Source organism: Macrobrachium rosenbergii, chromosome 54 (genome assembly GCF_040412425.1).
Source record: "Macrobrachium rosenbergii isolate ZJJX-2024 chromosome 54, ASM4041242v1, whole genome shotgun sequence".
Lineage (NCBI taxonomy): Eukaryota > Metazoa > Arthropoda > Malacostraca > Decapoda > Palaemonidae > Macrobrachium > Macrobrachium rosenbergii.
Genome location: NC_089794.1, coordinates 18,257,603 through 18,273,275, shown reverse-complemented (window position 1 = coordinate 18,273,275; position 15,673 = coordinate 18,257,603). Strand labels below are relative to the sequence as shown.

The 15,673-nt window shown below is 38.8% G+C and overlaps 1 protein-coding gene across 6 annotated transcripts in view; it reads right to left on the bottom strand.

The window, feature by feature from the left end:
• The window catches only part of LOC136834806 (protein zer-1 homolog), an 86,787-nt gene that overhangs the window by 15,287 nt on the left and 55,827 nt on the right, over positions 1-15,673 (bottom strand). For 2 of the 6 annotated variants that reach the window (XM_067097533.1, XM_067097531.1), the window contains exons 3-4: positions 3,671-4,515; positions 717-882 (exon numbers count right to left, since the gene is read on the bottom strand). In XM_067097533.1, the coding sequence (XP_066953634.1) occupies positions 717-882; positions 3,671-4,452 (948 nt within the window). In that variant the 5' untranslated portion in view covers positions 4,453-4,515. Of the gene's footprint in view, positions 1-716; positions 883-3,670; positions 4,516-9,482; positions 9,685-9,863; positions 10,095-10,513; positions 10,867-15,673 lie in introns of those variants that run through there. The other 4 variants (XM_067097534.1, XM_067097532.1, XM_067097530.1 and 1 more) reach the window with 4 other exon arrangements.

Here is a 15,673-nt window from a genome sequence, read left to right as displayed (position 1 = left end):
GGAAAGTGGCCACATGGATATTGTGAGAAAAGTGTCACGGTGGACTCAGTAATGAGTTTATACCGAATGTAACTGATGGTGTCACAAGAGATGCTCAGGATAGCAAGGGCAAGATTTAGAAGAGAAAGTAGCAACAGCCTGGGTCAAGTGGAAAGAGACTGCTGGACTAGTGGCAAATAAAAGTATTACATAAGTAAATAGAAAAAGCTACATGTGCATAAGGCCTGTACTACTTTATCGATGAGTCATGGGTACTGACAAACAAAATGGGGATTTTGAAAAGGCTTGACTAGAAAAGGCAAATTTATATTACAAATGGTGATGTAACAGAGAAACTGCATTCAGAGAGAATAAAAAATTATTTTAACAGTTGAGAGAGGTAGTTTGGGCGTATGATACAAAAGGTGAAGAAGTGGAATTGGGGGGGGGGGGGAAGTAGTAGGTATGGAAGAAGCAGGGCAAAGACCAGTGTAAAAGTCCAAGGAATTGTGAAAAAAGGTCACTCATAAAAACCTATGGCAGACTGGAATTCAGACACAAAGTGTGTACAACACAAGAGAGTGGAGAAAACTCGTTCCACGTCTATTCTCATGAAGGGAAAAGCAGACAAAAACTTGAAAAGTGATGAACTGTGATGAGAATCTTTCTGAATACATTTGTATACCTTTGATAAAATCTAAACAAAACAATAAAAACTCCACTGCCATGCTACTCACATCATCGCAATCTCTGTACTCGTCAAAAGTTCCATCTCCAGCTAAATTTGTGCCTGAGATATCAAGGCCAGTTAAGTTGGGTAAGCTTGACACTAAATCCGCTAAGACTGTGTCCGGTGACTCAAACATCCCATACTTTTTGTTGGCTTGGGATATATCAAGAAACCTGAAAGGAAAATACAAAAAACTTCTCGTATCAAATTTATTCATTCTTTTAAAATGAGACAGTTATGAGAAAAATTATATGTAAACACTTAATTCCTGACACAACTGCTGGAAATGAGTACTATTATAAAAAGGTTACATATCCTTGATAAAACTTCCCTCTCTTGGTATACTAGAGAACACTTAAGAAACCTATTTCTTTCAATCATACTCATGAACATGAGCACTGTTTGCATGATTGACTAAATCACCAATTAGGCATAATCTGACTCAAGAGTATATGCCACGTGTGAAAACTGAGTCATCTTAGATGTTACAATTAGTCATCTCATGCCATATGTTGGCAAAATGAGGCAGTGCTGTAGTCTCCCATAGCATTAAAGCATAATTTTCTTTCTTATGCTATTTTACTGATTAATTAAATTAGACTGCTTTAGTTCCTTGGCATATCTTCATCATATATAATGACTATCCTCCACAAGTTCACAATAACTTAATGGACCTCAACTTAATGCAATTTGTTACTCAACATACACTCACGAACCTGATTAAAGTAAAAATGACAAATTTTTAATTAATTTGTATTTTTCATAACTAACAAACCTGTGGTCTTAACATTAGGATAAATCTCCTGGCGCCAGCTGGACACCGGTAAAAAAAAAAATAGTTGTATATGTGAGGAATTGGTGGCTTCTGGCATCTGTCATGAATGAGGTGGGTGACACCACCGACCTAAGCTTGATCTCGTGACACCTCAGTTATTGACCCTGGAGCAGAAGCCGATCCTCAACACTCTAAATCAAGGTGGAGCCTACCAACTTGGAGTAAACAGGTGTTGTAGAGGAAGCAGTTGCAGTCATAGCAAGGTCTCCCAGAATCTTAACAAGCAACCGCTACATCGACAAGTAAAGCTGATTTTGTAGTTGGGTTCACTGACCCCATGAAACCTATAATTGCCAATGCTTTTCTTCCTGTGTTGACACAAGCTACAGCCCATCTCCACCACAATGAGTTACAGATCTGTCCTCTTCCAGGTCTACGAAATTTGCGGGCTCAAGCTGGGTTCTCAAGTGGCACTGAAAAGGCTCATCCAGTGACTGGGATATTTCCAATGGTACTTAGCACTGTCTTGGAGAGTCCCAAACACACACACACACACAAACCAGATGTTGGTTGTCAGTGGGAATGTTGTTTGCTCCACAGTTCCTAGCAAAGACTGAAACTTGTAGCCAAAACACTTCCACAGTTTCCTTCGCCATCAATAACAATGAAAAAGACCTCTTACTTCATGCAGTGAGAGAGATCAATCTTTACTTGTGGATGATCAGAGATTTTAGGAGTGGTACCTCCAGACTGTTCATCTCCACAGGGTAATGGAAAACATAAATGCACAGGTCTGATTACTCTAAACCTCTGTTACTTTTAAATTACATTTGGAGTTGCCTTGTAAGTGTAGTTGCAGAAGACCATATTTTACTTGTGGTTAAAAGATGTCAGGGATTCATTATCTTCCACTTCATTATCACTTCCTAAGTTACTGGCTACATTATCTCATGACAAAAGTGTACAGTATTTCCTTTCTATAACTGACTGACTCTGACCAGATGCAACCATCTTGACTGTCATGAAATGAACAAACTTGTATCTAAACATACCACTACAAGTTGACAATTAGCTGGATTCTCCCATGGAATGGAATGGGACATGGGATTTTGGCCATAGGCTTAGAACTGAGACCATGGGGTTTCAGGCTGAGCAAGAATGAAAGTAAAGTTTAAAACTGATTTATACATACCTACATAAACATTTACAGCTACACACATTAAATACATTTACACAGGTTTACATACACACAATAAATAAATTTACACACAAAAGAAACATTTATATATGACTATATTTAAATATAAAAAGAAACAGTTTATATATGACTATATATCTATATATTTTAAAGATAAAACTTACAATCTACAAGTAAGCGTTCCACTGTCAGCCCAACATGACAATGGACACATACACACAGTCAACTTTCTTTCTCCAATAAAAAACTGAGTCAATAACGCGTAGCCAATTCTACGGCAAAAAAAATGTGTCTCGTAACTTCTATTAATGTTATTAGATGAAGGCCTAGGTTGTACATTTGTTCGAATCTTTTTGATTTCTTGTTATTTAGGAGTGAGAGAGGGACCCACCTCCCTTGCCATACTTATGTACTGACATATAACAGGTTTTCATGTCATTATGAGGCACCTTCCCATAACTGACCCGATTTTCTGGAGATTACTCATTTGCTTTAGATGACACACAACTAAAAGAACCAGATTAAATGTTAAAGTTGTTACACCTAATGTAATAGGCTTCTTTTACAGCTGTCACCTCAGCAGTAAAAACAAATGAATAATCTGACATTCTCCCAGAATGTATCACATCTTTGCCAACAACTGCACATGGTACATCGTTAACAGATTCTCAAATTAAATAATTATTACGGCCTCATAAAAATGTTTTTAATCTGAGGCTTACCCAACCCACAATTCAGTATTTTCTCCTGTAATCCATCCATATGAGCAGAACCACTTGCATCTATATAATGAATAAGTGAGGATCAAGTACACCATACACTTCTCAAATGTCCCAAAAATTTGCTTTTTTTTTCACAAAAACAACTGTCTCAGGAGCAAAAATTATTGTATAATAAAACCATTTATGTTGTTAGATTTAGATAAAATCAGATAAATCAAAACTGCAACTACAGAGGATCTGGAAATACCAAACAAACGATGTCTTACCTTAAGGTCTTCATCATCATTATCGTGGGCACAGTGTCTTGGATTCTCTGCACGCTATGCAGAATCAGGGACACCAGGCATTTCATTTCCAGGATATATTTCACATCGTTTAGAAAGAAACATCCCGACAAGTCCAAGTGAGTCAGTTTCGACAAAGGTTTCAAGAGCAGAGCAAAGTATTGGGGCTCCATGGGAATATAGAGTTCTTGCACAATAAGTCGCCTGAGGTTTGGAGTTCGTAAAATATAACCCCGCTGTTCTATTTCACTGACTGGACTAGAGTCTGAACTATCACTGGAATCTGGTAAAGGATTTGAGAACACTGTGTCCGGCAAAATATTTCTCGTCTTACCAATCACCAAAGAAGTCAAACATTCACCCACACCCTCTCTATTAATATTTTTTAAAGTTCTTTTCGTCAACTTGCTACAGTTACTCACATCTAGTTCTAATAAATGATGAGAAAGTAGGTGATTCAGACCATCGTCCGAGATTGACGAATTTCTTAATGTCACTCTCTTAAGTCTCGTCAAAATCACATCTTTGAATATGTTAATAAATTTGTCGTCAAGACCCTGGGGGTCCATCTCCTGCCACAGACTGATGAGCTTCTCGCATATCTCCATGGGCAGCGCCAGTCCCGAGCGCAGACACCACAGCCCTGTCTCAGGCTGCAGCTCACAAAAGGTTTCCGGATGTTGGATGACATATTTGCCACAGGCATCCAAAAGTGGCTCAGGAGAGCTGTCGTCCCAAGGGCAATTTATGCTTATAGCTCCCATGTTGGAGCGCGATGCAGCCTCTTCTCTCAACAATAAGCTACTGCATTTTCTTTGCTTCTAAACCTGGAAAAGACGAGAGATATTAACAGCAGTCCTACACAGTAGTTCCAAAATGATTATTAAAAGTACTTGTCAGCCTACTGTTAATACTGTACACAGTTTAGCAATTAGGAAATAGAAAAAAATGTTTAAAATTTTCAAACTGCTAAACTAAAACATTGTTTTCAAACTGCTAAACTAAAACATTGAAATTTGTTATTACAAAAGACATTTAAATACTAGTTATGCAATAATGAATTGACTGTTGCAATATGAATTCTGAAATAAGGCCTACCTGTTTCATATGGCAATTAATACTTCAGTTTAAATAATTTACCATAAAAATGATACTCTTATTATAAAAACCAAGTTTGGTACAAACCCAGTAATCACTGACTGTCTTTCTCCAGTGCCCTGGAATCCAAGTGGTGCGAACTTGTACCATTTAAGACTGAGAATTCCCTCAGCATCTGCCAAGATCGGCTTATGATGCTTCACCCACTCATCAATCCTCTAGTGCCCAAGTTCTCTTCAAGAATTATTCATCATTACAACTGGCACTAATCTCTTGATTTTAATTTTTCACAAAATAAGCATTTATGTATTTCTAAAAAAAAGTTTCTTTGATAAAAACCTATTACTTTACAATAACCTACAACAATTCCGACACTACAAACGAAGAAAACCCATCCTCTTGCACCTGGCTGAATACAAAAAGCCCGGTGCTTCCGGCTCTTAAGTTCTTTATTACTGATTCCTCAAAAAAAAGAATAAAAAAAGTTCATTTATCTGAACAATCAGGTTTTCTTCAACTTCTGGTATGTCAATCAAACTATCTCCCTAAAATCTCTTATTCATGACCTCAGAAACATCTCCCAACCCGCATTGTTTTTCTTCTCCTGGTATCATTGACCCTATCCTCCTTTTCACTGGAGTTCAAGCCAGTCCTGAAATGCACGACATACACTCTTGGGAGAACATACTTTACTGCTACAAACACTACACATCATATGCAGGTCCTCCTCAGTACTAAAGATAAAACTATTGCAGTTTGCCAGGATCACCATCACACCACCAGTGGGAGGCCTTTTGCTTGTACTCATAAGGCAATATGAAATACTGTATAGCATTTTTCCTAAACATAAAAACTAGTAATCTTTTATGAAGGAGCATCTTTGGCAATAGCTTGATCAGACCTGAAGCTCATTAAGGAGGCTGTTAAGTGGTGGCAGGTATGCAAGTGAGGGGTTGTACCTATTTATTCACCTGTCCTTAGTCGCCTCCTTTTTTGACTCAATCTTGTGCATATCAATACTATGAGTAGATGTCAACACTGGACTATGATGACTGCTTCTATTTAATTAATGCCATAGGGTCCTCTCTATGAATAAAAGCATTTGGTCACAACTGACACTTAAAAAATCCCAGAGGGAGGCATTCACAACTCAAAATTCTTGCAAGAACTGAAAGGTTTTGAGTTTTCACAACAAACTCAGGAAAAAACAAGAGTGAGAGAATCCATCCTTGCATGTGCTCAACTTGGTAACAAACATAACAAAGCTAAATTACTTGCTTCTCTGATGCTAAAACTTCATGAAAAACTGTCCCACGTGTGAGGTTTCCATACTAAGATTCAATGAGGGGTTCAGTGGGTGCTTGAATGAGATTCTGGAGAACAAGTCACTCAGTAGGCCTGGATTCACGAGGTGGACAAGACTGTTCAAATGAGGATGAGATATCCACACCTTTGAGCAAGTACCCATAGAACAGGGCTGAGAAATGGCCCTTCACTGCAGATTGAGAAGAGCTTATCTTGAAGCTTTTCTCTTACGTTTGATGCTAAATAGTCCCCAACCAGGAAAAACAAATGACTCCTCGGACCACAAGTGCCTCAGCAGAAGGAGCTGAAGTAGACGAGTGGGCCACGAAGAAATCTGATTAACAACTCTCCTAGGGCTGGCCCGAAGGATTAGTCTTATTTTACGTGGCTAAGAACCAATTGGTTACCTAACAATGGGACCTACAATTTATTATGGAATCCGAACCACATTATACCAAGAAATGAATTTCTATCACCAGAAATAAATTCCTCCAATTCTTCATTGGCCGGCCGGAGACTCAAACTCGGGCCTAACAAAGTGCTAGCCGAGAACTCTACTAACTCGTCCAACGAGGGATCTTCCAGAGCAGCCCATGAGTTTAAGACTGGGGAACAGAACACCAAGACCTTTCAATCACTCCTGTAGAATAGCCACAGTTGCAGTCCAGATTCAAATGGGCATAAAGAGAATTAAAATACTTTGATAAATGCTTCAACAGCATTAGTCAGTGGTAGAAAATGTTTGTTTGAACAGGGTGGTAGTTGAAGACAGAGCTGAGTTTCTGACAGGTGAGTGGGCAGTGCCCCCACCACTCGCCCATTTATCAATTAACTACCTTATCTACCTGCTTTAATGATTGTATCCTGCTGGTGAAAGGAATATTCCTATGTAAAAGACAGTGATTTGTATTCTTAAGGGAACAAATGGTTTTTATGATAGGTGTTTGTGGGATTTGGGCAAATTTGAAAATTGTTCTATCACAAACACTTAGTTAACTCACGATGACAACCTATTTCTTATTATAATGAGAGACCCGCTGAGGAAACAGATCTAAGAACCCACCTAACCATATTTAACATGACCACATAGGTATGGCTTCTCTCTGGGTTTCCCCTCTTCAATACATATGGCGAGGGGTTGTAATGGGTCAACCAAGCATTCAGGAATGAAATGAATATGAAACGTGACAGAATCACAACAAAAACTAAGAGAAGTGCCTTTATTTCACAAGTTTTAGAATGAACAGCATAAGTGAACACTACTAAATGACTCACTTCATTTCTTAGCCTCAGGGATGAAGAAATAGTATTAAGTACTATTGTACTCACAAATGATTAAAGAATCACTGGATCAAATTTAGAAATACTGTGTCATAACATCACCACCACATACGTGCAGTAGGGTTGTTAACACCACAAAAGAAAATTATTACTATAAAAAATATCCTAGACTCAACTATGCCACTTATTCAAGGCATAACCACTGATATTTACAACAAAGGCACATATCTTAGCTATTTTTTCAATGCAAAAACCTTTTGATAATTTTAATAAAAGTTATATGCATCAGTTTGTTTTCGAATTCCTCTTTCTTTGTTCATTAAGTGGTCTTCTTATCCGTACCTACAGTTCTTCCCAACCATACCATTAAATGCAACTCAACCTGTGACATCACTGCAAGGCTGCACATATATAATATTACACGATTCATTTTGATACGCAGCTATCCTATGATGTTTGTAAGCAGTTGCTCCTATTTCTTTATCTAAGAAGCTTAGAACTGATCTACCTCTGCAGCGTAATTAAGTAGCATACTAAGCGTGATAGTTTTCAACACCCCACACTCTAAAGCTGGTGAAATAAGAATTTTCTGCTTGTTTTATTGTTTCTGATAAATATTCCATATTTATATATACCTTCCTTAATGCTTGGTAAACCCATGAGCCTACACCCACCATACAATACTTAACAGTGAGGGGAAGCCCAATGAGGAGACATATATTCCAGGCCAGGTTAAGTAAGGTAGGACCTGGTTAGGTTACCGTACATGCCTGTTTTTTACCCATCTTTTATTCCACCTCTTGCCAAAAAAAAAAAAACCTCGTTTCCAATTAGAGGTCCTCATTATTGTTAGGTGTTGGTGCATTCCTGAAGGAAATGCATTTAAAATTCGTCAGGATTCGTCAGGATCATGAAAAAAACTAGCAGAAATACCATCCGTCACCAGTTTTAGAATGAATGGTTATATAAATTATGCAACCAACTGTGCTGTGCCATCACAAGTTGCACCAAATGGCAGGCTAAGGACAAGAAAAGAGATCAATCACTAGTCACAGCGACACGCTGTGAAGAAAGTAAAAATAATTCTAAAACACCATCTAATCAATATCCATGTTATATAGCCTAAGTTCCTATGGCCTATAAGACAGAAGAAACATGTCTTGAAGTGAATGCAAGTGTTGACCTAATAGGTATTTCAGAGGGAATATGACCTAACCAGACTTACCCTGACCTAACCTAGGTAAAAATTTACTTTAGTTGCGCAGCCTGGTTCCCACCAGTCGCCGAACGGGACAGGTTACCACCATTTTTTTTTGGGAGGGGAGCCCGGCCAGGTCAGGGCACGTCGCCCTGAGTTAGATTGTGTTAGGTAGGTAAGATCTGGTTAGGTCAGGACCTGGCATTATGGGAAGGGTTATGTCTATTTATGTATATATAAGGAACCTGTTCTGGTCAACGACTAGCGGGAATCACGCTGTGCAACTAAAGTAAAGTTTTACCCTAACCTAATCATGGCTGCCAGTTTCTAACCTGGCTGAGGGGAGGGAGGTGTTTTGGCCTCCTTGATTCCCTCAAAGGACATTGTAACTCCTAACTCTGCCATTATACTAACAGCCTAACCTAACACTATCACCATATATATGTTTAAAGCATCTACATTCTGTACTCCCCCTTAGACACATCTAGAAGTGTTGGTATTTCAAAGTAATGGTTCCGCACGGACTGTATGGAACGGTTTCGCGAATATGAAAGTCATTAGGGAGCCATATGTTCAAGAAGGGATTGGCTAAGGAAAAGCTATTGTAAAAGGAACCATATTAACCCAACGCACCCTAACCTAACTTGACCTAGTAGGCAGTGTTATTTAGCCCCCAACCCAGTAAAGGAAACCACTTTCAACCAATAGTTCCCCTATAACATTGCGCATGCACGACAGCGTTCCAGGACGACCAGCACACAAAAGACACAACCCGTTCTGAGGTTAATTACAGTCGACCGACAAAAAGTAATGGTAAACTCTTGATGAGCTAACAAAATACCATAGGAAAAGTTAACTTCAAAGGAAATACCCGTCACGGAGCTAATATTTAGTTCTACCGAAGTGTCTTACCATAAAGGGTTCGGCCTCATACTGCACAGGGTTATGGAGAGTTGAGGCCTAGCCAAGTCTGGCCTTGTCCGAGCTAACGCAAGTCACGGCTCCGTATGGGCCACCTTAGGACCCTAAACCATTCAAGCTCGCCAAACCATTACCAAAACAACCCTGCTAACTAACGAGAGTGCCGGCATGACCAGTTACGTGACAAACGCAGACAGATTAAATTAGAAAAACAATGACGTAGGCCAGCCTGGATGGGAAGGCTTGACACAACATCGCCCACACACACACACAGACACTTATGGTCAAGAAGAGGCCCCTTAGACGCCACCTTCGCGGACATTTGCCTCGCCGGGGGTCTTTGGCGACTCATCCTCTACATTTTGACCTCACCTGGGAACCAAGAGGCGCGGACGCTGGCAAATCACAAAGGTTATTCTCGGGCAAATCGAGTGTTTTCGACGGAGGGGGCTTTCGGGTTGTTTACAATGGCAGTGGCTACAGGGGCTGTGAAGGCCATCTGGGAGGAGGATCCGGATCCATATCGGCGCGCCTCTTGCCCCCCTTACGGATCTATGAAGATTGCGAACATCTATTCCAATCCAGAAAAGGAATCCGTCTTTCGATTCTTCTTCCCTCTATACTCCCTCATAACTTGACATGCTCAAGTAATGGAAAAACTATTTCTTCTGGTCATTTACGTAATACCGCACGCACTCCAACCCTTCTAAATGCGCGCAAGACAACCATTGAAGTTCTTGCTGTGCTTTTATGCTGGTCTACACGCATTTCCAGTCGGGATAAATAGACTTAGAATGCCAGACTTGCTACTTTTTATGAAGTGCAGGAACGTCATATTTCACCAAATAATGAGTGAATTTGTTGATAAATAAGTGTTGACCAGTCAGTTATTCTGAGCTGTCTGACGAGTATAAAATAAATGAAGTCACGAGACCTCTACACCTCCTTAATTCCAGAATGAGTGTATAAGTGTGTAGCAATAAAAGAAATGTTATTTTCTTCGCCCACTTCAACATATTTACCTGTCCAGGTCAGCCTCTTCTGTTGCAAGAATGCACTGTCATAACACTGTGACGCAGTGCTCTGCTTCTCATTTAATCCTGCAGATTTCGTTATTTTCTTTCCCTTGCATTGCTGCCGTTCTTTGAATATGCATATTTTTATGTTTTCTTGTAATATTATCGGGAGAAAACTGCAGTTTTTGCATTCTGGATTGGCGCAACTTACGAATAAAATCTCACCATTGTTATCTTCGTTAGTTATTGTGCAATTCTTATATGAACAAATACCGTCGCGAATGGCAAGCTAAGTAAACTTATTTATTTATAGCAGGCTTCTTATTTAGTCCCAGTTCGTAGAAGGCGACCCGTGGGACACAAATTTATTTGCCATGCACACATGTATGCACGCAGAAGAATCACCATTCGTACTCCTTTTCAGTTGTCAAATCCATACTATCATTACATTAAGAAAATAAGATAGAGCTCAATTTTTTTCTTGAAAGACTCGATATTTTTAGTCCTGCTGATACTGACAGACCTACGCCTATTGCATAGTCTTTGGGCTGCGTATTTGAAGGCTCTTAAACCAACATTCCAAGTGCGTCTTGGCTCAGGTAACTTGAAACCATCTGTAACTAGTCCTGTGTTGATTCCACTCGTAGGCTGTATTATGCACAGAAAATACCATACTTACTTTGGACAACCAGTCTTGATGGCTTGATGAGCTATAACTTATTTTAAACACGATTCTAACTTGGTAGACAGACACTGCAACTCGAGCAACGCTGGGGTAATCCTATCCCAAGGTACGGCACTCCCCCTCTTTATCTAAAACATCTTGCAGCGTCTTAGGTTGTATTTTACATTGATTATGATAAACAGAGCAGCAGAGGTCCTCTCTGTTAGCGATACGATCACCCGTAAGTTTCTTTACAGAAAACCAATCAAAATATTTTTTCTAAGCGAAGGTAAACGAGCAGACCGAGGCCCAGATCAAGTGGGAGCTCTTACAGAAAGTTCGCGAGACAAACGAGGGCTGAGAGAGTTCATCTTACGGCGCCTAGCCCTGCAGAGATAAGATCTGACAGAAAAACATTAAAGATGGAGGTAGATGAAGATGATGAATTTCTAACTCATGGCAACCTCCATCGGAAGAATTATATTTCATGTCCCGTTAGGTGAATATTTAAAAGGTTCAGATATGAGTTATGCGCATTACACGAAGTATAACACACACACACACACACACACACACACACACACACACACACACACACACACACACACACATATATATATATATATATATATATATATATATATATATACATACATATACATACATACCTACATACATACTTATATAATCCTTTTGAATAAAAGACTTCATTCAGGCATATTGTGTGGCAACCACTCTTTATCTTTCATACAGATTTTATATATAAAATTTGGCTAAATTGAAGAATGCTCATACCAGTGTTAAGGGATGAATTATATTAAAGAAACGAAAGCCAAATAAAAAAAGTTAATTTATTTTGGCCGGGAAGAAAAATAAGGAATATTATTAGTAAAATCTGGTCCAGAATTCTGAAAAGGTTCTTGACTTAGGTGCGGTACTGTACTGCCAATTTCCTTTCAGTGCTAAAATTAGTAGTGTTAGAAGGACTAATGATTATCATCTTAGTAATGCTGCCTGTCCAAGTTAGAATCCCGTCTAACGTTTAAAATATGTTATGGAAGGGAATGGAACATAGAATTTAGGCCATAGGCAAAGCGCTGGGACCTATGAGGTCATTCAGCGCTGAAAGGAAAATTGAGAGTAAAAAGGTTTTAAGGGGGTAACAGGAGGAAAACCTGTTAGGAGAGATTGGAAAGTAAGACGGAAGAAAGCGAATATGAACGGAGGTAGAGTAAAAAGAATGGCAGGGGTTGCAGCTAGGGGCCGAAGGGATGCTGCAAAGAACCTTAAGTAATGCCTGCAGTGCACCGCATGAGGTGCAATGACGGTATTACCCCACCTCCCTTTGGGGAAGATATGTTATGACTCATCAAGCTATCTAGACTGGATGTCCAAAGTATGTATGAGATTGATTGGAGTCAAAAAGAACTACCTACAGATAGTTTTCAAGTTATCTGAGTCAAGGTGTACTTCAAATGTTGATTTTAGAACCTTCAAATATGCAGCTCAAAGGCTGGTATAGTAAAGTCCCACGTGATATTAGGAGGACTGAAAATATCAGTTCAAGAAAAATCGAAGACTTGTTTCATAAATGTCTGAAAGAGTGGATTTGGCGGTTAATATGGAATAATCCTCACAACCCCTATCTGTCACTTGCTTGAAGCATGAAAGATTGGCTCATTTTACTTCTGCATTTCATTTCAGTAATTACTGATGACGCTCAATATAGGAGATGATAAAAGCTTAGTGACTTGGAAATTTCATTGTCATAATAAAATCACTGAAACGATCTTCAGATGCCACTGACAGAATAGAACTATTAGAGAATCACTATCAGATTAGTTGTATTTCTGGGCTGTAAACAAATCATAGATCTCTCTAGGCTGAGGTAGCTGAAGAACCTTCTTTCACTCATGTTAAAAAGGGATCCTAAACGCACCCACAGTCAGTTATCATCCAGTGATCACCGTGTCATCGTGGTATAAAGGCAATGCGGTTCAGTGCAAGTGGAGTCTCCCTGTCATCATTTAACCACCGCGACAAGGATAGAGAAGCTATGGCAGGGTGCCAGGAATGGGAAAACAGAACCAGCGAGGATTATCAAGGATTACTCTCTAATGCGAATCAACAGGCAATGAAACTACGGTACAACACCCTGGACATTACTTAAGGTTCTTTGCAGCGTTCCTTCGGGCCCCAGCTGCAACCCATTTCGTTTCTTTTACTGTACCTCCTCTCATATTCTCTTTCTTCCATCTTACTTTCCACCCTCTCCTAACACTTGATTCATAGTGCAACTGCGAGGTTTTCCTCCTGTTACACCTTTCAGACCTTTTACTGTCAATTTCCATTTCAGCGCTGAACGATCTCATAGGTCCTAGTACCTGGCCTTTGGCCTAAATTCTATATTCAGTTCAATTCGATACCGTGAGTAAATGTGACCAGTGGATGTATTGTGCATTAACACTGAGAATACATCAGGCCAGTCTGAGAGATGATGGGCTACAGGGGAAAACAGGAGGGGTGAAAGATTTCAGATCTTTGCAGCAAAAGGAAAGAAAAAATTACAGAAGATCAAGGAGTTTGTAAGTGGTGGCTTGTTGGGTGTTACAGGGTACATGGAGTCGGGTAATAACTCATGCCTTTCAAGGGTAAGCCAGTTTCTTCTATGAAAGTGTAAATTCAAACATAGAATCCAGTAGGAAAGTTTACTGAAATAAACCACTCAGGGAACTGATGTCGCTCCATGAAACTAAAGAAGATCAAACAATGCAAAACTTACTTGTTTCTTGGCAAATGTGCTAAACTGCCACATTGAGAGTATATATATTATAATGACTGAAAACTTAACACACTACAGCCTCTTCTCTGCTCACCATCTGCCGTAGACATGGATGAAATAAAACTCTCTATAAAATACCAAAGAAAAGACAAATGTATAGCAGTAAGCCTTTTTGATATCCAGGGCAGATCTGAGCTGTTCTCATCGTTCTCTCTCTCTCTCTCTCTCTCTCTCTCTCTCTCTCTCTCTCTCTCTCCTTCCATTTTTTCATCATCCATGTCAGCATTCATTGCGCCAACTTCCTTGTTTCAATTAACTATATATATATATATATATATATATATATATATATATATATATATATGTTTCAGTCAACACGCGTAATCAGTCATTCGCGTAATGACTGAAATTTCAGTCATCATCGTAATGCACTTAGGGACATTTGTCCCCCAGGAGCTAGTACTAAACACAGCGAAATACATTTGACCCCCAGGGACTAGTACTAAACCCGGCGAAACAGTGTAGGTGACTCACTGTTTCGCTGTGTTTAGTACTAGCTCCTAGGGATCAAATGTCCCCTAAATGCATTACGCGTGATGACTGAAATTTCAGTCATTACGCCTAATGACTGATTATGCATGTTGACTGTAACATATATATATATATATATATATATATATATATATATATATATATATATATATATATATATATATATATATATATATAGTATATATACTGTATACAGTATATATATATAAAACTTTCCTTGTCAAAATATCACAAAATTTTCGGTACATTTGAGCAGATTAAAGTTTATTGAGGAGTACTACAGTTTTAACTTTCCAATCGAAATCTAGAGGAAATAAGGAGAATCTGCTTCATATGTATATATATATATATATATATATATATATATATATATATATATATATATATATATATATATATATGAGTTATGTCAAATGAAAAAAACGTTGTGTTATATTTACTCGAAAGTACTGAAGAAAAAAATTCATTATCGTTGTGAACGAGGAGGAAGTATATAACAGAATTCTAAAAAGGAAATTTATATTTTTTTGACCGTTCAGAAAAACTCCCATTCCCTTTTCAGAAGACTTTTAACCGAGCGTCAAAGAGAGATTATTAGGCTTACACGCGGTTCCAATACTATGACGATCTTCGAACTGTATATACAGACCGAAATTCAGTACCTCTTAAAAAGGGGCTCTTTGGCGAATCCTAAGTCTCTTGAAAGAGGATTTTACCTGAATGCTTCGGCACAGAAAAGGGGATTTATAAGAAGTACTCGTCCTTTTAAAAGGGGATTTTTCGAGGATGATTTTCACTTCGGAGGTAATGGATAGGTCATTACCTGGTATGCGTCTTCTTCCACCTCCCGACCAGCGCCCTTCGGGCAGGGGGAGGGGGAACAGGTATGCTATTGCTAGACAGTCTTAGAATGGTTTTGTCACCAAAAGGTTTTTTTTTTTTTGTTTTAATGATTTCACTGTACTGCCAATTTTTGGAATTCTATGGATGATTCTGTTTTCATTGATTAGTGTGGACTTTCCTGGCATAGAAAACGGGGTTAGATTGCCCTTCGCATTGGCCTCTGTTTATATATACAGCATATACTGTACATATGTATATTTACATATTTACATACATATATTTCTATTGATGTAAATGGCATTCTTCACAAATACTATCATTTAAT